This window comes from Magallana gigas, chromosome 1 (genome assembly GCF_963853765.1).
Source record: "Magallana gigas chromosome 1, xbMagGiga1.1, whole genome shotgun sequence".
Classification (NCBI taxonomy): Eukaryota; Metazoa; Mollusca; class Bivalvia; order Ostreida; family Ostreidae; genus Magallana; species Magallana gigas.
In genome coordinates this window covers 52,414,398-52,439,555 of record NC_088853.1, presented here as the reverse complement: position 1 = coordinate 52,439,555, position 25,158 = coordinate 52,414,398, and the positions used below count along the sequence as shown (strand labels likewise).

Below are 25,158 nucleotides of genomic sequence, written 5' to 3'. Positions count from 1 at the left end.
ATAAAAATTCAGGATGCTGGCTTAAGCCATTAAGCAGTTATGTCCATATGATGACAAACATATCCGACAAATATTGTATATTGCATTAACTCGTCTTATTTAGCTATGGATTATAAAAAACTTTTACAATTAAATTTCATAATTGTGTGTATTCTCCTTTGTTTTTTTATTGGTTGTTTGTTTGTTTGGGGTTTTTTTGTTTGTTTTTTTTTTAAATTATTTGTTTGTTTGTTTGTGTTTTTTTTTTTTTTTTTTTTTTTTTTTGCTTTTTTGTTTGTTTGTTTTGTTTGATTGTTTGTTTGTGGTTTTTTTTTCTTGTTTTTTTTTGTGGGTTGGTGGGGGGGGGGGCTTTTTGTTATATTGTTTAGGTTTATAACATGTATCATAGTAGTAAGAGCTTTGTTTAAAGTTTATTCATGTTAATGCTGTTTATATTCCAACATTATCCTTTCATAATAGAGAATATGATAATTTTCTATTCGTTGGTGCGTTGTCATTTAGATTCGTTTTCTCATGAATTTCGTTTTCTACTTTTCTCCATAAGTATTATCTTTCACCATTTATAAAACAGATTCCCCCGGGCTAACCACGGAAGGACATAGACCATTACAAACGTCATTAAACTAAAAGTCTCTATTCAGCAGCATTCTATTCAAAAGTACATGTAGCCATGCATGATAAGATCATCACTAAGTACCGCCCCGGTTTTCTGAGTCAAGTCATTCGCGTCATATTCACGTATATATACGTGCATATAAAACTTACCCGTAACACTGTGGGTGAACAAAGTGCGCTTTAACCGTCAATATGTGGCGGTATGTAGCTGTGTGCTGGGCTATACATGTAGCGGTGACTGTCGGCTACCCCGTGTCTGAATCTAAGAATTCGAATCTACAAAAATGTAAGTAATGAACGACTCTGGGCGTATTGAACATTGCGATAGACAGGAGACGGGGAGTGTTTTGTGCCTAGTAATTAATAAAAGTTAAAATTGAATTTTGCATGAAATTAAAGAAAATAATTAATAACGGTAATATACCAATATTCGATTCAGAAGAAAATTAACAAAAACAACACGGAAGACAAATGATAAATGTAGATGCAGTTAAGGTTGTCATCATGCTTTTACTTAATTTTAGAAGATGTAAAACTACATGTAGTCTATAAACTTATTTGAAAGATGCTTCGACATTTTTAGACATTTTAATGTACATCTGCCGGTCGACGGTCGCATATAATTTTGGCCGTTTGATGCTGTACATCCGCCGGTCGACGGTCCCGTAAACAGTTACATACGATACCGGTCGAAGAGTTATTGGTGTCCAAAAAAAAAAATTAAAGAAAATGCTAGATGAATTTGCCCCCATCCTTTTCACAATTTAAAGCTATGGAGCGGTCAAAAATGAAACGTGTATATTTTTCTGAATGTACTTACTATGCACTTTGATTTATCTCCTCTGCCTGTATCATACCAGCTGTAAAACGCGTCGTCCTACTCTAATGTCATTAAGCAACTGTAATAAATGTCATTTATTCATTTATGTCAGTCAGTTTTGTTAAAGAGAAAGAAACCAACCTTTAAAACCTAGAATTTTCAAATGACGTGTTTACTTATACAAGTATAAAATACTTATAGTGGCTTGAGATTAGACTTCCGTTATGTGTGACTTCTTTGCACTTATGGTGACATGAATGGAAACAGAAATAAAAACAAATATGCCTAAATGAGTATCAGGTTTGTCCTCATTGTGACTGCAGCGCGCATTACAATATAATTTGGAAACATATAAGGGCCAGACAACGCAACTAGACATTTAGGTCTGGGGAAAAAAGTCGTATGGGATAGACACGGCAAGCCGTTAATTAATTGTACATGTATATCGCATGTTAATTAGTCAACAATAAGGTACCTAATAAAAAAGCGAAAAAAAAAAGAAACAGGTTTTTTTCTGATCATTTCAAGTAACGTGTTTACTATTAACATTTGCAATGCCAAGAAAACATAAATGGCGATTTTGACTCGTACTTTAGCAACGGTATTGTAATGAAGGTACACAATGTGTATTTTTCTTCAGGGGGTGGGAGGTAAAACAAACAGTCATAAAAAAAAATGTTAAATAGGGTAGGGAATTTAGCGGCATTTTATTTAATTTATAAGACCAAGAAATTAATTAATGACTGTGAGTTCTTTAGATGAATCGTTGGACAAGCGTCATGTGTACCCTAAGCACATGTTTTTATGGGATAGGCTTGGAGAAGGTTGTGAGCTGTGCTACATGTAGATAAACAGTTGGTATATTCTATAATTTAAAAAATTCAATAATCAGCAGGTTATTTTTCTTTTTTGAGGGGGTTGGGTTAGTTATGGGGTTATTTTTGGTTTTTTTTTAAATTAACGTTAACATTTTGTTCAACTCGACTTGGCATGTCCATCCAAAACTAGACATACATGAGAAAGGGGAAAATTAATCTTTTATGGATTTAAATAATGCATTAAAAACTTAATTTATCTTCAAATAATTTGATCTTGGTCTCAAACTGTTTTAAATGATTTTCAAAAGCGACATTGCCCAGAAAAAGACAGTTTACAACAATTGGGCGTATTTTCTTCTTATTTGGCTATATAAATATTCCCATATGTAACGTTAAGTGTTACATGAAAGTTTTGACAGTGTAGCATATGGGAATTTTTTAAATATACTGCAGCTCAAATGCAACATATACTCTACATTAATTACCACAAACGAAATATTTTTTAAGTACTTAAGTGTTCTCAAGATACAGTAAACTGTGCATGTATCAAGACGTCATTGACTCCCCTTTACACAGCACATATCAAGGGGTCACTATTTTGATGAAAGAATGGGATGGACGTATTTGGTTCTGTATTACATTTTAGTGTTGATACAGTCAAATCCAATATCTAAAAGAAGGAAGAGGGGTTCATACCATTTTTTACGGTTAACAAAAGTATATAGTGTGAAAGAAATTTACGTTCGAATCAAAATGAAACTCAGGTCTTCTTTAATTCTACACAATTAATCTGCTATTGAAATAAAATCATATTAAAAATGAACAAAAGCTAGGTTAGATGGGTAATGTAATTTTTATCTGCATCTTTAATGTTGAATTTTAGACATTTTTAGACATTTTTACACAACCTTGTTGATTTAAAAAAAAAGAAAATGTATTCACATCGCTATAATGGATGAGTACATGTAACATAAGCAAAACCGGTTATATCTCGAACTTCAAAAGGCCTTATACTGAGAGAACTTTTATTAACGTTATTATAAAGGTACATCTTATTGACATCTTATTGATGTTTTTATTTACTTTAAGGGTGAAAAGGCCAACAAAGAGAAATTAAGAAGCATGACTTTGATATCCCCCGGTACCTATGTCCAATTGTCAGTCGTAATAAAATTAAAAGGTCTGGGGTCTAATCAAGTTCAAATGTATGCTTAAATGAATATATGTGTATAAACTTTCTGTCAACCCGAAAACGTATGATTGATTCTGAGGTGAGCTTTTTTTTTATTTCTGAGGAGCACATCGTCGCACTTTTCTCTAATTGTAGATAAAATTCGCCCGATCCTTGATATAGAACATAAAACATTAACGTTGTGACATTCAAACACAAGTTGAGGTCTCCGTAATAAATTGGAGATGATGAATTGGAGATGAAAGAGGAAAATATACCAGTAAATGAAACAACCTTAAATATGTGACGCATCAGACTACATGTCATGCACAATTATAGCAACGATTAGCAAACACGAAACAAATACTTTCTGTTAGTGTTCTTGCACGCACAATATCAATTTCTTATTTCCTCCGAATGATTTTTTGTGTAGGTTTTGTTTGTTGTCATCTTCCCCCGGGGGTAGATTATTTCCACTGTTTCGGAACCCCACCCCCACCCCCCCCCCCCCAAAAAAAAACCCACCCTTCCCCATTCTAGCTTAGCAAATGCGTGTGCATATAATTAAATTTCAATAAATTAAAAATGCATCGGGTCTAAGCTTTCTTCGATTATTACTTCAAGGTTTCTTTCATCCAATTATATGGGTTTTTTTTTTAATGCATTTATTGGTTGCTGATGGTTATTTCAGAACTTAAATGACATGTTTTCAATATTTCCAAAATAGAAATATCAGGGATACTTCGACAACTCATATATCTAAGAGATGTTTGAATAAAGTTTTTTTTCTTTTTATAATTTGTTGTTATCTTTAAATGTCATTTGAAAATACATGTATCACTTATTAAATAAACTACATGTAATAAGTACCGGAGAAAATTACGATAGTTATTATTTGGAGGTATTTGTAAAAGCATGTCAATAGCCTCAAGTATTATAGCGTTTTAATGACTTGTCAATTGAAATAATAATAGGCTTTTCGTTTTTTCTCCTCTTGTTTTGTGTTGAACTTTAAAACGAAAATTGTGATTTTTTTCATATGATAATATAATTATTAAAAGTAAAATCATGCGAATGGCACAGAGTCATTGTATCATTTCTGTTTCTTTTCTCTTTTTCCTTTTATTTAGCCCTGAAACAGCAAATACTTGAAGACATCAGAAGAGAATTAAGAGAGTATTATAATGCAACGGTATGTTTTGGGGATAATAATTACTTACAATTAACTAAACATGAAAACGTGAGACGGAGAAAGGGGGTCTCCGAGAGCTAGACAAACAGACATACAAACGGACAGAAAGAGAGAAATACTACAAATGTACATATGTTTTGTTTGTGTGATCGACTTTAGCCAATGGAAGTTGATTCTTCTATAAACGAATCCAGCAATTTCACACATTACGCCTTGTACATGTACTGCATTTAAATATGTTTTTTTTTAAGCGTAAGAACTTTATTCGGTATTACACTCCCGACATCTGGATTGTTGTTTTTTTTTTTCAAAAAAAAAAAAAAAAAAAAAATGAATTTGGGTTTTCTTGATATCGCCATTGATATCACAAGTCGATCATCCTTTTAAAAAAAAGAGTTATTGTTTCAAGACATGTCAAATTATCTTATTCAAGATGAAATATATTTTGTAGTCTAAACGAGAGGAAAGCGGAAGTGGAGCTACACGAAATGAAGATGAGATTGACAACAAGGTAAACGATCGAACGCACACTGAAATTGAGTTTTACAAATAAATGATAAAACTTTATCAGTCGCAGTTTTCGTGGGTACCTTAATTTTTTCCGCATGCCGGAAAGTCCGAATGGTTGCAAATGGACTTTGGTGTTTCTTTTTCTAGGATATCGATCCCGATGACAAAAATATGCGGTTACTGCTGAGTATGGGTGTAGAAATAGACGGCGTTGTTAATGAGGTCAGTTTCATAATTTTGCCAAGAAAAGCATATTCAAGTTATATGAAATGTCGTGAAAGTTTTGTAGTTAAATCTTCTTAAATGTGAAGTGTGGTTATTTTCTTCTTAATCGAAGAAAACTTGCCTATTCATTGACAAAAAATATATACAAAACGTAATTCGAGTTTTCGAATTTCCAATCTCTAATTTTTTGAATTTATATAACTACTCATTAGATCTAAGGACGCAGTGTGCTCTACTAAACAAGCTTGTTTGAAAGGTTTTGTTTTCTGTTTACATTTGAAGGGCTTAAAATTTACATAGCATTTAAAAACATACTATTTTAATGTGGTATCGTTGTTAAATAAAACGAGACAAGCACAGAGAAAAGATCTAACTCATTGGAACATGTCACTGCTTACATAGCATATATATTTTTGTTCACAAGCCTCAGGATATTCTCCCATTTAAATACAACGATATCTAGACTGGTATACCCCCCCCCCCACACACACACACACACGCGCGCGCGCCTTCTGCATCTTTAGATCTGCAGTCCTTCCCCTGTACTTGCTATGTGCTGGTATGCACCTGGTCACTAGCACTAGTCTGTGCTGGAAGAGTTTGCGCACGTGCACACACAAGCAAAAAAAAAAGTTTTAGGTGTCCGAAAGTTCTGTTGTAACTAAATGATGACTCTTCCTTATCTTTCTAGCCGAACGGACTACATCCCGAAGATTCGGAGCAATTTAAAGAACAGAGTCTGGATAGAACAATAGAAACAGACCGCGAGGCGGATAAGGAGGGAAAGGTTTGTCGATTTTATTGTTATTCCTGTATTTTCTGCTAAATGTTTAAATTAAATTTAATGTCTAAAGTTATGATCAAGCTTAAGAGGTTCAAATAATTTTGAGCACATTTATTGTCCATTGTGTGATAGTCAATGAAAGTAACCGTATTTCAAAATCAAAGTATTTTTAACAAGTTCTTAAAGACATTAAATCTAATTCAAAAATTGAATGGTCGATGCTAGCTTGTTGATGTATACATGCATATGTACATGCTCCAGAAAATTAACAGCGGAAATGTAGCTCCACGGGGAATTTCGCGTTGACGGACCATAGAGCTACAGTTTCATACCAAAAAAAATATAATGAATATGTCTAAGAAATACTTTTTGAGTATAATGAGATGATACTGTCGGTCAGGAGATGATCATTTCCAATAAAGCCCGAATGGTGCACACCCCGCCCCACTTATACGTTTTATTGGACTATAATTACAAAATCGATTCGTAGTGTTTAATGTCATACAAAAAAATTCACTGAATAATGTTCTTAAATTAGATTAATATAAGTCTAAAATTGGGTGCAACTTTTGTGCGCAATAGATATACAGTAGGAAGAGTTGGAAAGGAACAAAAGATCGACGGTCCGTCAACATGAGTTTCCCTTGGAGCTACAGTTTAATCTTCTATAGAAAAATACAGGCCAGAAAATAAACACCATGTCACGGTTGTTCATTTGTGTGTATCAGTTCTTTTCATTAAAAAAAATGGTTAGCAATGATGACTTTGACTTTGCATATTTCAGACAAGAAATAAAAGAAATTTTGGACCAAGCTGGGTGAAATGGCCGAAAGGAATCGTACCCTATGAATTTGATGACAGCTTAGGTACAGATTTTAGAATGGCGCATCTCTTATACATTGTCGTACATTGTTTTTTGGGGTATTTATTTTTCTTGATATTATATGTATTTGCGGTGGGGTTTTTGTACATGAATTCAACCAAAATATTTAGTTTTAAATATTTTTTTTACATGTATGTAGAAGAATCAAAATTGTAAAAAATAAAAGCGTATTTAAATGCATCAATCTATATTATATATTTCAAATCTAAAATGTTTTGAGAATTGCCACAATTTCACTTAATTGCTCTGATTATTTTATCATTTATGTTTCTTTCTTTTAAGTTGCAAACAGAAAACCTTTCCTTGGAGCTGTAAAATTGTTTGACGATCTGACATGTATTAAATGGAAACCTAGATCCTCGGAAGTCAAAGCGGAAGTAGGCCATGACGGATATGTCAGGGTTAAAAGGTAGGCCATCTATTGGAGAATCATTGTCACATGATGTGAAATCAAACAATTTTCTAACAGCGTTTAGAAAAAAATAAACTTGGCGAGTGTTCATGTTAGTGTTTTATTCTTTACTGAATCATTTTTTAGTAAATTCCGTTTACGCAGTCCATATCCTTTCTTGAATAACTGTAAACAAACTTCTGCTCGCAACAACTACTTGTTCGCGATTTACTTCCTATAAACTGGTTCGCGACGACTAATTTTCGCGACTAAGCCTTATCGAGACTCATATCGTTACAACAACCATTCGACAACGACTGGTTTGCAGCGAGAAATTTTCGCGAGGATGTTTTGCACGCATATAAGATTTGGTTACAGTAATTTATCGAATTTCATATTAAAAAAAAATAGTCCATTTGATGCGATCTCTCATTTCATACATGAAATAGGTATTTCATACATTTTCATACATTTCATACATTTGATATGATATTGCATTTGGTGACTGAAACAAACAACCATGTTTACACTACAATGTATTATTTGTTTTTGTGTACTGTCACATTGAATGCCATGTTACATTTTTACGCGTTTGATACGTTATAACAGTGGCTCCGGCTGCAGTTCCGGTGTTGGCTTTGGAGGGGACGGAGAGCACGCCATGACTTTATCAGAACCCGGATGTGGATCGGTAAGAATAGACCCAAGTATAGAACCATTTTAAAAAGACCGTGGACTTTTGATAGGACGTACCTATCTATTTCTTGCATCAGAACAAGTTAAAAATGACGCTGTTTTTGAGTGAAATATGCATAGATTGCGAGGCCTTGACTCAAAAGGCAAAAAAAAAATCATGTTGATTTTAAAGAGATATGGCTGAGTGGCCTCCAATTAAATAGACAGGCCTACGTCACATTGCTGTTTGACATTTGTTAGGACGTATCTTGCAACTATCATCAAAACAAGTTATAAATAATGCTGGTTTCGAATGAAATATTCAATTGGCATTTGCATCCATATTGCACTACGGCCGTGGAAATATGCATTAATTGCGTAGTCTTGGCAAATTAAAAAGTAAAATTGGTTTCGAGTGAAATATGCACTGTTGACGTACATGTAGTCAAAGCTCAAACGCCAGACAAATCGTGTTGGTTGTCAAAGAGCCATGACTAAATGGGCAGCAATGAAATAGATATGCCTACGTCACATTGATGTTTGGCACAACTTCCCAAAGCCTAAGCTCCTGATAAAATGGTTCTTAATTCAGCCGCCATGTTTCTATGCTGTTCATCTTGCCGCTTATTAAAAAAATAGAAATAAATGTTTATCTACTGTGGTTTCATCAATATTCGCTGAATACCAATTTTTGTTGATTTCCTTATGAAGGTGTTCCACGAAAAGCAAGTGTTCATTGAAGTGCAATTACTATTAACATTTTGTATTGATGGGGTCATTGGCCACGAATTTACGTATCCTTGAAACTGTGATTTTTACTTTATCCACGAAAATTGATACCCTTGAATATTAATAAAACCACAGTATGTTGATCGTTCCATACATTGAAAAACAGAAGATGTTTTGTTCATTATATATTGGTAATACATACAGTTCTGTTTGAGAAAAAAATATCAGAGAGGTTTAGGACAGAAAACTGTTTAAATTTCTTTATTTTATACGCAAAAAGACATACACTGTACTTTTAAACTTGTTGGAATTAGTATAAGTTGGCATTAGTATCATAAGATTTCGGATTAAAAATAGCATTGGCTGTGAAATATTGATATAAAACTGTTGCTTATGTCATGCTAGCTTGTTAATAAAAACTTCAAAAGGTTGAACTTCAGACTAAAATAACAAAGATGTGACGCCATATTATTGATTCTTTAATGAAGGATTTGGCAAAAAAATTAATTACTTGTCTTCTTCATCATTCCAAGGTCGGGATCGCGATGCATGAGATGTTGCACAGACTTGGACAGAGGCACGAACAAGCTCGTAACGATCGGAATCGGTATGTCAAAATTGTCTGGAAGAACATCCAGTCCGGGAAAGAGTCCAACTTCTACAGGAAGTTTACTTACGACCGCAATCCCTATGATGTTGGAAGCGTTATGCAGTATGGATTTACGGTAAAGAAAAAAAATTAAAATGGTAAACAGCGTGATTAACATTTTAATTTAAGCACTGTTTTAAGTATATAATTTCTAAGGCGGTTATGTAAGTTTTAATGTTTTATATAACCTTACAATGAAACAATATACTAGTATTAAAACGCGTGATAACGTTAATTTTGATAAATTAAATAAATTGAATAATTGTGTTCAGGCGATTTAGGCTTTAAAGTGTTTTTTCAGGAAATTGAACGTTGCAGATTTTCAATACAAACATAAGGGAAATATACGCTGGATGTAAAAGTTCTTTTTATTATTTCCTATCATTTAAGGCGTTCACAAACAGAGGGACTATTTCCTGAGGCGAAACCTATTGGTCGAGAAAAAATTAAAGCTTTTCATTTCTGGAGTGACAAATCTTATTATGCTATAAAGTAACAAGTAAATGATTTTATTTACATTACTTTACATGCGCTTGAATGTAATGATGTTTGTATACTCTGTCCCGAGTTTGTGCTTCCACTACTTTTTGCTTGATATTTCAATAATAGTAAATACCTTTGTGCTCAAACTATGTTTATCCAATAATATGAAAAAATGTCCAGATTATCTGTTTTGAAACGCCCCTTCTACCGCTTCAGGTTTCAATACACATCCCAAAATTGAAAGTCTACGGAGATTTTGCATTTCATCAACCATTAAGAAGCCCGGATGATAACGTTAAAAAATTGCACGAAGTATCCCGAGTACTTCCGAATGGAGAAAATATTAAACATTTCCCATTATAAATATCCGTTAGAAAATTGTTTTCGTTCCTGTGAACTTTAATGAGTGAAAAGTAATAATTGTTCGATGAAGATATCTTGGATATATTTCCTTTCATCGATTTCAATTGTATTTCTTTCACAGGTATGTGTATTTTTATTAAAAATCATCAAAAAATGATGGAAGCAATAACTTAGGACAGACTTTAGTTCTGTTAGGAAAAAAAATGTTAAATTTAGAAAATCACAATGGAAAAGTTTTGTATAACGTTGCAACTACATTTGAGTAGACTAACTCACTGACAGAGGTTGAGTAACACATAAGTTAAAGGGGAAACCAACCTTTGTCTATCTAATTTTCTCATCAAAAAAATCCGCAGATTATCAATGAGAGCTTTACTCTTTTTTCAGTCGTTCGGGGGTGGCAAAACAACGATAGAAGTGATTGACAACAACCTTAAGTACCTGACATACCCAAGCGGACAGATATTGTCTTTCTATGACCTAAAGGATGTCTTAGATCAATATGATTGCACAGGTACATGAATGTACGAATCTACCAATATTTGTTTAACCTAACCTTAATGCTTTCGGAGAGGGTTTATAAAGGCTAAGCCTGTAGTCTAATCCTGAATCATCAATCAAATACGTTTAGGTTAAATTAAATTATACACCCAGCCCACAAAAGCATCATAAGCTCAATAAAAAAAATGATTCATTTACATGTACATGTATGTCGATTTAAAATGATTTAAAATAAGTCGTTCAGAGTACATATGATTAAGCATACTGCTGAAAAAAATTCAAAAACAAAAGATGCTTAAATCAAATAGATATTGTCTTTCTATGACCTAAAGGATGTCATAGATCAATACGATTGCACAGGTACATGTATATACGAATCTACCTATATTTGTTTTATGGAGGGTAATCGTGTTCAAAAATCCAGACATGTAAACTTGTAAATCCGAATTTGCAATCGTGTTGATGTGTGAGCCTGAGCATGAATATGTGTAATTCTGATCGTGAAACCTATAAAACTCGGGCATAAACACGTGTAAGATTTGACTCAGTTCCTTCGCATGATGCACATTTTGCAACTTTACTGTTTACATTAGTTAATTAAACCTTCAACTTTGCACACTTTCAATCCGTAGTTTCTGCGTTTGTAACTTCAGGCTCGGCAATAGCACATCTGACATGATACAAGTTGACAAATGTAAAGTCTACAAGTTTGTCGAATTTTGACATGACCTTATATGGCAACTGCCTTGCTGCGGGAAAAGGCATGCCGTAACCGCCGGACCGGAATGAACGAAAAATAAACATAATATTCAGCTTAACTGTTGCAATAAGCTTTTAATGAACGACACCTTTTCTATCGAAAACACCGGTATTATTTTTAGAAAAAAAAATTGAGGTATGATTGAAACTGGACCAAACAGAAAGAGGTTCATGTAGAAAAAAAAATCGTTGCCGATGTGACGAATGCGCTAATTTCCGTAATATAATTCTCATGGAATTATAAAAGGAAATGCCTAATATCTTATATATCTCTAAAAAAAATTGACATGTAATTTAAACTGGAATATAAGTAAATGCGTACTCGATCTTTTCTAGAAATGAGACGGATCAAGAAATTTCCTAAGGGGGTAAATATATTTTGAGCGGCATGGGGTTCGAAGACCGCCGTGAGGTCCCATGTAACTCCATTGCTTCTGAATTCTAAGAATTTTGAGAGTGAATTTTTAACCGGGTTTCCGATTATTGAAATAGCAAAAATTGCAGACGGGTGAGTGGCTGTCAAAAAGGTACCCTTATTGTACCGATAACAACTCGAACAGTTTTCAAGATAGGAAGTTGTTCTTTTACAGATCATTTATACGTATATATCAGAAGTATGCAAATTGCTAGGATTTTGATTTCTGATTATTTATAAAAATATCAGCTGTTGAACTTAGTCATTTTTGGGCAAAAACATTGCATATAGAGTACCCCATTTTTACTCTTGTTATTTTTCTGAATTAGTTAGAATAAACTACCTTCAAGGATTTGGTAATTTTTTGCGGAAAAATTTATGTTACTTTACATGTATTTATACCTTTTGTTGTTGTGTAAGTGAAAGATAAATAATAACACAATCTTCAATAATAATATAAAAAACTAGCGCATATTTTTTGTGCGCCGTAAATTGAAGTTTTACTATGGGAGGCACTGTAGCTCAAAGATCGACCATCTGTATTTTTAGACAGGGAGCTACAGACCTGCAGCTAGTTCACAAGTGGCTGTAAAGCTGTATTATACTAGCTCTCCAGAAATTTTTTATCAGCCAACTTCACAAAGTGAGTCTGTATTGAACCGACATTCAGGACGTCATACTCAATCCCGTAATAATTGCTTAAAATGTTTTTTTAAAAATGTCAATTTTTACCTGCATGATAGGCTTTTTTTCTATATATTGCCGACCATGCAAAGAAACATTTCTTAAAATAATTTATACACATTTTAATTTCACGACAGTTAACCTTATCTTTGGAATTTTTATTCATTTTTTTAAAAGAGGGTGTCGCTTCTTATGTATCATATTACCGGGTAATCACAATCTCAAAACCAATGTTTTTAAATAGTTTGTTTTTCTTATCGATAACTTTGCAACTCAGCTGACGGACCCCGAGTAATTTTTCGCGTGGAGGGGGGGGGGGGGGTCTTGTCACAACTTTGTGGTAGCGATAAGGATGCATTTGGAGATATTTTCTTAATTCAGCCGAGGCCTATACTTTAACAATTTGTTGCATGTACTCTAATAACAGTGGCGTCGGAAGCAAATTGAAAGGGGGGGGGGGGGCTAAACTAATCATGAAAAATATTGACAAGAATTCCCATAATCATGAAATTTCTAATCCGTGGGGGAGGGTACACCAATAACTCCAATCTTACCTGCCCAATCCCCCCCCCCAAATCATGAAATTCCTAATCCGTGGTGGGGGGGGGGGGGGTGCTAGTATACCTACTATGACTCTAATTTTCAATATCACTATTAATATTTCATTCTCTTTAATGTCTTTTAAGGAACACTTTTGTTTGTTGCGAGGAAAAAGTAGGGGGGTTGATTCCTCCCTGCTGCTATGTTCCTAATGGTTAGGTCTAACTTGGCAAAAAAGTGGGGTGGGGGGGGGGGGGGCTAAGTCCCCCCCCCCCCCTAGCCCCCCACCCAGTTCAGACGCCTATGAATAAAAATGCGTATATATCTTTATACACGTATATTCAAACAAATTCATTAAATGTATTTGTTTCAGTTCTAAGAGGATATCTGAAGCCGATCGAATTCTTTACTCGCATCTTTTATACATTCTCTTGATAAAATGTACACCAATCTCATAATTTAATTTTCCGAAAAATAATACTCTATGAAATGTTGTTATCCAGAGATAATATGATTATAGGCTTACCTAATTTTTTTTTTATTTATTCAGTCCCTATTCCGGCAATTACGGCATGCCTTTACCTGCAGCTAACCTTTTTCTCTCAGTGACGTCACTGTTTCCATATAAGGTCATGTCAAAATTCGACAAACTTGTAGACTTTACATTTGTCAACTTGTATCATGTCAGATGTGCTATTGCCGAGCCTGAAGTTACAAATGCAGAAACTACGGATTGAAAGTGTGCAAAGTTGAAGGTTTAATTAACTAATGTAAACAATAAAGTTGCAAAATGTGCATCATGCGAAGGAACTGAGTCAAATCTTACACGTGTTTATGCCCGAGTTTTATAGGTTATACGATCAGAATTACACATATTCATGCTCAGGCTCACACATCAACACGATTGCATATTCGGATTTACAAGTTTACATGTCTGGATTTTTGAACACGATTACCCTCCATATTGTTTAACCTAACCTTAATGCTTTCGGAGAGGGTTTATAAAGACTTAGCCTGTAGTCTAATCCTTTTGAATCATCAATAAAATACGTTTAGATTAAATTAAATTCCCCTCATGCTTATATAGATTTATTATTCTTTATATTTCATACATGTACCAAAGTAACTAAATGAATGCTATTCGAAGCAGCCTATCAAAAATTGCTGGTCACCCATTTGCCGACATACGACTGATACGTCAGAGCTAATTAAGTATCTCGTCTGGTCTCCGTGGAAAGGAGATAGCCCCCCCCCCCCCAAAAAATAAAAAAAAAAAAATTAATAAATAAAATGGTTGGTTGCTACATGAAATTATTTGCATTTGAGGAGTAAAAAAGAAGAAGTTTTGAGCGGGATTCGGACAACGTACCAATTGTTAGACTTTCAGACAGAATTGTTGCCCGTAGACAATATGTGCGCTTCAGGTCTATCAATTCATATGTTGCACTTCGGCCCAGGGAAATTGTTCTGTCTTCATGTCGAACAACTCCCAGCTCATAAAAGCATCATAACCTCAATGAAATAATTATTCATTTACATGAACATGTATGTTAGTTTAAAATGATTTTAAATAAGTCGTTCAGAAAAAAAAATAATTAAGCATTTTGCTGAAAAAATTCAAATACAAAAGATGCTTAAATCAGACTTAAATAATTCATATTCTTTTAATTTTCTTTCCCAAAGCTCATTGTACTAATGCTCCAAAATGTCAGAACGCCGGCTACGTCAACACAAAGTGTGAGTGCGAGTGTCCTGAAGGCTTCACGGGGGCGCTCTGTGAGACGGTCGTCACTGATCAAGGTAAATTACATGCTGTAGATTCCATATGATTTATGCGAGTACTTATTTTCCCGATTCAGTTGTTTTGTATCAATTCACAAAAATATATAATAGCGACCACTGAATTTGTATTTTAGTTTGATAAAGCGAGATTTTAAAATCCGCGAGATGTGCTTCATGCTATTTTACGCGGATATTGATTACTCGCGTTTAAGTAGGAATCTAAAGAACTTGATTTCCATATTTACTAAATAAATAAAAAATAAATTAATAAATAAAAGTGTTATATATCAACCAATGCATCTTTTTCATGTACATGTTCATTTTCATGTAAATTCATTTTTTTCATGTACATGTAGAGTAAGGATGAAGTTTCCCCGAGTTCTTCTTTTCCTTCTGAACAGAGTTATCAAAATTTCAGTCAATAGAAATCGGTGGTGAACAAATAACCTATATGTCTTAATTTTTTAGACCTGACTTGTTTACTAGATATTTATTTAATTATAATAAAGTAAAGGGAAAATTTCATAGTGTATAGCTATTGAATTGGAGCGTTTTCTTTTAACTTTATACAGACCCCCCCCCCCCACCACCCCCCCCACCCCCCCCCCCACCTTCCGAAAGAGATTATAACAGCCGTCTAAATAAAAAAAAAACATGATGTAAATATATGTACATTTTAATGGGTTTTTTTTCTGTAACTAAGTATTTTTTCTTATTCAGCATTTTCAAAAATCGTAGGGGTGGGATATGTTGGCTTGCTCAGTTTTTTAAAATTACATTAGAGCAATATGGGGCACAGTATAAATGTGCTTAATGTACTTGATTCCGTGTTCGACTGATTGTGGAGTTTTTCTTCAAAAAATAAAATATTAAAATTTCTTCCGATCACATTGAATAAAAATTGTCTCATGATATTAACTGCACACTCGTTTTGTTGACGCCACAGATTGTGGAGGGTACCTTACGTTGAAGGAGGGCACGGCTGATTTGGGCGTAAACAGGGACATATCTGTATCGTCTCCAAACTACCCGGGCCCAGTCGGTCAGGGGAAAATTTGTAGGTGGGCCGTCAAGGTAAAAATGAAAGCCTTATTGTGCTAGAATGCATGTATTTAGTCTTTTTTTTTCTCATGAGTCGTTTTTTTTAATGAGAGTCTTAAGTGAAGACAATTTAGTTAGATGAAAATGTGATTTTTGTTTTCTTTTAGATATTCCTTAAAAAAATTAAATACTTGACTAAATGTTTCCATACCTATCAATCATATCTGTAATTAAAGGCACCAGATGGTTACATAATAAAGATGACGATAGATGACCTACACATGGCCTACAATCCGGACACACTTCGCTGCTACCATTGGCTGGAGATCCAATACAATCTGCCCGGACAACCTGGCATTCGGTATGACCCTAACGGATATAAAACCAACTCTAGGATTGGTTGAATAATATCATAATAAACGTGATATGATATTGATTTTTTTGTTTCACACGATAACAATTGGATTTAAATTTATTACAAAATGACTTGAAAATAAGAAAATCTAATTTAAAATATTGTTTAGATTTGATTCCTGTTTTCCTATATTGTGACCATTTTGACAGTCGCTGCGGAGACATTGTTGGTGAAAGTTTCTTAACCTCAGCTGATTCGCCGACATTTATGATTGTTACCATGGATACCAAGTTTGCGGGGAGTAGAGTCACGAACAAAGGATTTAAGCTTCATTTTGAGCTAGAACGTGAAGGTGGGCCATTTATTTAACAATTGGGAGCTTAAATTCTATACGTAACAATCAACAGTTTAACATGGTGTTACCTTCACGTTCTATGTTCTATATTGAGTGAATTTATATGTAAATGTGTTGACATTCTTTGTAAGCAATTCAAGTCTCTTGATATTCGCACATCAAAAAATGATATTGTCAAAGTTCACAAGATCTGTTTTTCATTTTTTTTTAAATGACAGAAAAGCAGAAAACTGGATAAAAGTAGACAAAATATGTTTTGCTATTTTCAGTGTGTAGAGACAATCAATGCGCGTTTGGAGTGTGTGTAGCTGACGAGCTGAAAGCGTGTAAATACAGGTGTGTTTGTCAACCCGGGTACGAAGGGGAGATGTGTGACAAAGTCGTAGGTGAGGATATCAAATGAATAATCTCTCTCTCTCTCTCTCTCTCTCTCTCTCTCTCTCTCTCTCTCTCTGGTGCAATACACTGAAATATATATCCGTACCTGAAGCTAATTTTTTCTTTGCAGTTAATCATTTAAGTGTTCAATATACAGTGTCATTTGCTACAGTGTAAGAGGCGCGTTAGTAACAGCACGAAGAGAGCGTGTTACTGACTTTCTAATTCCATTTTGAAACTAGATTTAATCACTTCAGAATTAACCTTCAGCGTCACACATGAGATGTTATTTCAATTTGAATACATGTACTAATACATGTAATCGGTTCCAATGGTACAATAACCAAGCCCTGAACCACATTTTCATAATATTAAATGGTTTAGATTTAGAATTCGATACTGTGCAAATAAGCCGTCAATTTTGTTTTTGTAGACGATGCAAAACTAAACTGCAATTTTGAACGGTTTGAAAAATGCTTCTTCGATAACGTCAAGGAAGGAGCTGATTTTGAATGGGGACCAGGATTTGTAAGTACAAGTAAAAAGGGGGTTTTCTTTCTCTATTTCCGATACTTTTTCTAAATTTTATTGATTTAATGACCTCAACAACCAAAATTCTTTGCGCACATTCAGAAATGAGAACAATTTTCTCAAATTCTCCGTCACTATGGCTGATATTAATAAATTTTACTTGTATCCTTTATGATCAGAAACACTCCCTGTCCTTGGGGACGGGACCGGAAGAGGCACACAGAGGGTTACGGTTCCTGTTCACTGAAATGTCCTCGCCGAGAAAGCCAGGAGACAAGGCCATTATAAGAACAACTGTCCCGTTACCAGGTTAATGTTTAGTTTAGCAATTTTCTGTTATTTTGAATACGTATAATACTGTAAATTCCTTATAAAACGCGAAGAATTACAGTGTAGTATCCGCGTAAAATCGCGAGAAGCATCCTTCGCGGATTTTAAAATCTCGCCATTATTTTCTGAGAGTTAAAAACTAAAATAAATAAGGAAAAAAGTTCAGCGTTTGCGATTTTATATTTTCGCGATTTGATACAAACCGGCGGGGATCGCGGAATTAAATATTCGCCTAATTTAAGGAATTTACAGTACGTTTTTAATTCCGGAAAATAAAAGAAAGCATTCTTCCTTAATTTAACATTAAACGATCATTATTAGAAACAGACTTAGTTAATGAATGTTATGAGTATCTCCGTTTTTGAATCTGTGGTAGATATTCTTCATTGATTTGTATTAGAAAAATGTCTATCTGTTTTGGTTTTACTATATAAAATATTCCGTGTCATCATTTGTACAGAGAAGGCCGGCTGCCTGTCCTTTGCATACAACATGTTTGGTCGTAATGTCAACAAGTTATCTCTGTTTTTGGAGGACTTTGGGTCAACTAAAACCGAACTATGGTCAAAAACAGGAAACCAAGGGTCTGATTGGCTGACTGCAGACGTTAATGTCCCAGCTACGAAGGGGCTTAAAGTAAGTATACCACCCGTTGCTACTCAACATTACTAGTATAGCATTTTGTTTACCCAGCAGTACTGCTTTTGTTGATAATGTACATGCAGTTATAGCATTTTTTACATTAGCAATACGTCGGTTTTTAAAATTTGATCTGCACCAAGGCAGTCTTTATAACTGAGAGATTAGACTTTCATATTTTTTCTTCAGAAAAACCAATCAAACTTTAAAAAAAATATTGTTTGGCCTTGGTATTTACCTCTGACAATGCTTCAGCTGAATCATGCAATGTAGATATGTTTCCGGTTCCATCAAAGTCAAATTACTATGCCGTTTATTTTTATTTTTTTTATCTCTGATGTAAGATATTGAAATGCGATTATTTAAATGTAATCGGTCAGAAGAGGAATAAAAGAAAAAAAATCACTAACTAAATCATTTGTATTGTATTGAAAGACATTGTAAATTTCACTATTTTTTGAAGCTGTCGTTTGAGGCAATCACGGGAGACTCGTGGGATAGTGACATTGCTCTAGATGACATATGGTGGAAAATTGGAAAATGTGGTAAATTTCAATAACACTGACGTATTCATGAAAAACAACCCTTTCTTTTTTCTCTTAAATTTTAAAATTTTTACTACTCGAACCCCAACTTAAGTTGGATTACTTTTCCGACAGAAGTTTTTTTTATAGCACATCTCAAATATTATGCATGCATGTTTGCATTTTTACACGTTTGAAAGAGCTATTATACCTTTAAAGAAATAATGTTCACTGAGAATATGATCAAATGAATATGAGCATGAACGTGCGAAATGTTAATATTTGCATTCGGTTTCTCTCCTCATATTTTAACAATGTAGATGTTAGAGCTCCTAAGGACTGTATTGAATATGGGAAAGAATACAAAGGGACACGGAGCTACACCAAGAAAGGGGTCAAATGTCAGGCGTGGAACGTTAATGAACCCCACGAGGTGACATCAAGTGAGCTTAAACCTTTTTTCATACCCTCCATTAACAGTGATAGTTAATCTTAACTGAAGGTCTTAAAGTTTAAGCAATTTAGTTATACTTTTAATTTAGAGAAAAACACAGTTATTCAGATGCTAGGTGCACGTATTCCCTAATAATTTCATAACATGTTAATTGAATACAATATTATGCATAATATTCAATCATTGAGTCTAGAAATTTCTGTAAAAAGCATTGTCAAACATTATCTACTTTTACCCTAGACTGAATGCCATGTTTTACAGAGTACGCCCACTTTGAGTCCAACTACTGTAGAATGGGGGGTGAGGCGGATGCTTGGTGTTACACCACAGATACCAACACTAAGTGGGACTGGTGCGGCGTCCCTTACTGCTGTATGTACAGTTGTCAGTAATTAATTTATCAAAATGGGGATTTGTTCGGTCTTACATGTATTTATAACTACGCATTAATGGTTCACATTATATCTGTCTTTTACAGGTCCATAAATATTTGAGTTTTTTGTGTGGTATTGTGTATTGATATTTGTAAGCAATCATACTGGAGATCAAAATTATTTTTTTATATCTTTATATTGGACAAAGCAAAAAACATTTTGAATTTGATAAATATTTCTATAATACACTATCCCCCCCCCTCTCTCTCTCTCTCTCTCTCTCTCTCTCTCTCAATGTGATATTTTTTAAAATAAAATTATTTCACAATGTGGTTATAATTTCTGATGTAATCGCTAAACTGAATGATGAATTCATAGGCATTTACATTTTAGATGTAAATATATTGATTCTTAATAAATAATTGCACCAATTAATTACGTTGTGTTGATTGAGCAGACCCCACGGAATGTTCGTACGCCCCTGACGGCAGTGACTATGTCGGGACCATGAGTCACACAGTGACCGGCTTGCCTTGTCAGATGTGGGATTCGAACACCCCACATACCCACGACTACAACAAGCTGACCAACGACCAGAACTACTGTCGGAACACCGACTCAAGCAAGGCACCGTGGTGTATGACCATGGACCCCTCCGTCCGCTGGGGGTACTGCGACGTACCCAGATGTGGTAAGATGGCGTTATTTTATTGATATTCGTTTGTAACCTTTTTCATAGATTTCGTTGTTGAGTCGATCTACGAAATTTAAATGTTGAACAACTTGATTTTTTTTTTCAAACATATAGCACTGATATGAACAAATGGCACAGGTTCAGGTATTTCCGATACTGTGATCTATTTCTTACTTTAAGTATTAATTGATGTGCATGATTTTTTTATGAAAACACAGTACATGCAAGATATTCACCAGTCACACAATTATTTAATTAAACTAGACTTTGACCCGTGCGTGCTCGGGTTGACATTGCATGTGATATGGGACATTTATGAAAAAGATACATCAACACACCGTATTGTTGACATTTACATAACCAAGCTTTAAGCCTACAGTAATGCTGTTAATCAAACTACACTTTGCTTAGTTTGAATATTCTATGTGTGTCTCGGTACAGGCCATTGCCACCATTAAAAAGCCTCCGATATACCCGTAGTGTAACACAAATGGAAGAATCACCCCAAAATTACATTGAAAATAACAGTTAAATTATTCAGAACAAACCATTTTGAGGCTGTAAATATCTTTCATCTAAAAATTTAATTCATGTTAATGAAGAATTCAACTTTTTTTCAGCAACGTTTTTTACTCGCTTCGAATTTACACACCATGTTGACAGTTGAAACTTTCGGGATTTTTCATATTAAATGCACTGAGTTAAAGTTATCTCCCGTATTTCCTATGATGAACAACATATAATAACAATTTTTAATGAAAATGAAAATGTATTTGTAAAATCGTTTCTGATTTTATCCATGCAAATATGATAGGGTGGAAAAATAAACTAAAGAGCCTCCTGTGATTTAGCGTGAATGTAAAGTAAAATCCAAAAAATCCAGATGATTTTCGGATGTTTTAAAGGAAGTTGATTATTGGTTAGCAAAGCTTGACTGAGAAAAAAACAAAACAAACTGGCAATCTTCACGTACCAATGATGTTTAAAATAGATAGAACAGAAGACAGTACTCTTCCGATTTCTCTGTATTAAAGCCCAAAAATTCGAGTTTATTATTTTAATTTAGTAGTATTGATGTCAAGTAATGTTTAGTTTTTTTCAAACTCTGTAAGATACTACAATAAAATTAAATATAATGTTCAGGCGTTCTCATGATTGAAGGACATTTGAAAAAAAGTTTTGAAAAAATACTGTAATACACAGAGAGAGTGGAACAAGAGTGCATCCTTACGGCGACAGGGATAGACTATGCAGGGAAAACCAAAGTTACAGCTTCAGGAAAAGATTGCTTACCTTGGAAAGATGGTTGGTATATATATAGAGGTTGGATGGTCAACAGATTCACGATTAAATCTACCTACATAAACTGTTAAGAAAAGATCCTAAACTTTAATTTATGAAAAAAATATCTATGTTTTTTGCCTTAAAAGTTTGGGTTTCTTCCTAAAAAAAAATTTTTATATAGAAATCTTCCTTTAAAGGAGATCAATACAGTCTTAAAATGCCCACGATAGTCGACTCCTCTTAATGCTGATGGTTTTGATAAAAGTAGCTGTCCCTTTCAAACCAGCTTTAAATCTTACTTTCATTTTAGTATTGCTGAAAGAATACTTAGAATGAAAAATAAGTGCTATTAATTATTGTTATTCAAATAAACTCTTGAACTTTTTCAGTTTCAGAACATATGGCACAGGAAGAAAATTATTGTAGAAATCCGGATTCTTCGGGCAGACCTTGGTGTTATGTCAAGGGAGACACAAAGCCAGTGAAGGAAGACTGCAAAATTCCATCTTGTGGTAAATTGTATATGTTGTCATATTTACATTTGCAAATATAGTTCTTTATGTTAATCTATAGAATACTGTAAATTCCTAATTAAACGCGAGGAATTAATTTCCGCGTCAAATCGCAAGAAGGATCCTTCGCGGATTTAAAAGCTCGCCATTATTTTCTGAGAGTTGAAAACTAAAAGAAATTGAGGAGAAAGTTCAGCGTTCTCGATTTTATATTCTCACGATTTGATACAAACCAACGGGATCGCGGAATTAAGTACTCGCGTAATATAAGGAATTTACAGTATTGAAAACGTTCAATACTGTGTGAACGTTTCCGTAACGTCAAAATGATAACTGGACGCGTTAATTGCTTGACAGTTGCAATATTGTAAACGTAAAAAACATCGTTACTTTAATGACTCTGAACAATTTGCCAATTCCCAAATATAAGTAAGAATCAGCAAAGTTAAAAAGTTCACCGAGATATGTACTTGGTTAGAACGTAATCAAATCTTATAAGAAGCCCTTCGGGCTTCACAGAATTTCATCACGTGACCAACCAGGTTCATGCCCCAGTGAACTGTTTTAATTGTTGTTTATTTCATAAATATAAAATTTATTTCAAAAATATAAAACTGAAAAATGAAACTTGTAAAAATATGTTTAAAAACAAATAATACTATTTTTAGCTGAATCTCCTTGTTTTGGGAAGCCTTGCAAGAACCATGGCAAATGCACAGTAAAAGACACTTCATTTACCTGCACCTGTCTGCAGGGGTTCAAGGGCGATAAATGTGAAATACTAGGTATGTTTTAAATCATTATTGTATAGCACATTTTATTTTCTGTTGTCAAAAGCAATTACCATAAAAAAAGATCTATGATATTTGTGAACATGTGTTGTTGAATACTCTTCAGCGTTGAACTGTGAACATACGCAAAAGTTATGGTTTTTAATAACAGTATGCATGTAACGATTTACTTTCACTGATAAAATCTTATTCTTCCTTTTGCATTATCTATATATATATACACTTTATCAAGTTAGATAATAGATCTTCTAAATCGCTTTAAAATCAAACTACTGTACAGAACCAATAGAAGAGGCAGATTGCAAAAGAACTACCACGGGTTGGGAATACACTGGAAAGATAGGGGTCACAAAGTCTGGGAGAACCTGCCAGGCCTGGGGCTTACAGACCCCGCACGAACATAGTTACGGGACAGACTTACCGGGAAACTACTGCAGGGATCCTAGTGACTCCGGATATCTCTGGTGCTATACAACGGACCCAGACAAGAAGTGGGAGGAATGCAATGTTCCGGATTGTGGTATGTTTTGAAATATTAAGATGTCACTAAATGTGACCTGTTTTATCAACTGTAATATGATAAATAGTATTCTGCATTGTATTCAGTTAAACTAATTTTTTTTTATGCTTTATTTTTCAACGATAAAGGAATGATTGCTTGTAATTGAATACTAACTCAACTCAATATGTTTTTGCTGCAAGAGCTTTTAAGTATTTAAAATATCTGTGTTTAGATGTTTAAAATGTTTTACAGAAGATAGTGCACGTAAGTAAAAGACTAAAAATCAATAACATTAAATAATACATGTATAGTGTAAATTACTCATAAATAAAAATTATATCCATGTAGCAACACGACCTTTGGAATGTATCCCTGCCTCCGACCCACAAGGAAAACTCTACTTTGGAACTCACAACTTTGCAAAGACCGGAGACCAATGCCAGCGATGGGACAGTCAGACCCCTCACAAACACTCGGTGAGTGCACTGAGTGATCAGGGTAATTACTGCAGAAGCGCCGACAACGAAAAGTGGCCCTGGTGCTACACAACTAACCCCGATAAACGATGGGACTACTGTAACATCCCAGCTTGTTAGGGAACCGCGGTCATTTGGAAAAAAATGTTTGTCTAATTTACATATGGACACACTGCTTTGACATTTTACTCTAGAATTTATTAAAAATTCCAAGCAGCTGTTTTGTATGTTTCTTTTTGTTACACTACCTCTAATATCTGTAGGGGTCCTTTTTTTGTTCTGATCATGTCTATTAGTTTTCCTTTTGATTGGCACGGGCCTTGTTTACATGACAAAGAATTGTGAGCCCTATTTGTGAGCCCTATAACTTTACGACCGACTCTCAAATTTTATTCAGTCATTGAAAATTCATTTCTAAAGCATTGTGATTAATAATAATAATAGAGAAAAAGGACTTTTGACCAAAATCCTCACCATGCCCCTTTAAGCAATAATCACATTTATTTATGTTGAGTCTTTGCCAAATAAATATGATATACACTGGCATATCCATTTTTTTTTCAAGGTGAGACCATCTTGATAAAAGTTTGATTACTATAAATAACTTTTTCATGGTAGCACCTATAAATTCATGATATGGTAGACCTGATCTTTAAGTTTTTCGCCAAAATTATACGTTTCTTAGTTTCTTTTTGAAAGATTTTAGGCTGAGAAGTGGTCGTCATTACAATGTTTTTCTACTCCAGAGAATGAAACCCAATTAAATTAATATACGAGAGTCCTTGACAAGCTTGTGTACGGGTTATATGTAACTCAGGTGACCGTTAAGGCCTATTGGCCTCTTGTTTTTTTCCCCATGAAAAATAAAAGCAACGAGTTTGTAAGATTATCAATCTCAAAGTACTGAAAGTACTGGGAATGTGTTGTTT

At 34.2% G+C, this 25,158-nt stretch overlaps 1 protein-coding gene across 1 annotated transcript; it reads left to right on the top strand.

The window, feature by feature from the left end:
• The first annotated feature begins 745 nt into the window (after nt 1-745).
• Nucleotides 746-24,463, top strand: LOC105343550 (uncharacterized). The gene is made up of 27 exons (XM_066070722.1): nt 746-901; nt 4,555-4,616; nt 5,068-5,127; nt 5,274-5,348; nt 6,043-6,138; nt 6,920-7,001; nt 7,301-7,427; nt 8,019-8,100; nt 9,347-9,538; nt 10,696-10,822; nt 14,891-15,007; nt 15,936-16,063; nt 16,267-16,391; nt 16,595-16,737; nt 17,010-17,126; nt 17,552-17,646; nt 17,829-17,958; nt 18,440-18,615; nt 19,082-19,163; nt 19,463-19,585; nt 19,858-19,968; nt 20,428-20,661; nt 21,868-21,969; nt 22,338-22,460; nt 23,129-23,245; nt 23,532-23,771; nt 24,102-24,463. Exons 1-27 carry the CDS (start codon nt 808-810, stop codon nt 24,347-24,349), a joined length of 3,408 nt encoding a protein of 1,135 aa, XP_065926794.1. The 5' UTR covers nt 746-807; the 3' UTR covers nt 24,350-24,463.
• Nucleotides 24,464-25,158: the final 695 nt, after the last annotated feature.

Excerpts from the sequence above, each read along its gene's own strand:
- LOC105343550 (XM_066070722.1), top strand. The coding sequence starts at position 808 with ATGTGGCGGTATGTAGCTGTGTGCTGGGCTATACATGTAGCGGTGACT. Across the intron at positions 16,064-16,266 it reads TTTGTAGGTGGGCCGTCAAG|GCACCAGATGGTTACATAAT; the intron begins GTAAAAATGAAA and ends CTGTAATTAAAG. Across the intron at positions 17,647-17,828 it reads TTGAATGGGGACCAGGATTT|AAACACTCCCTGTCCTTGGG; the intron begins GTAAGTACAAGT and ends CTTTATGATCAG.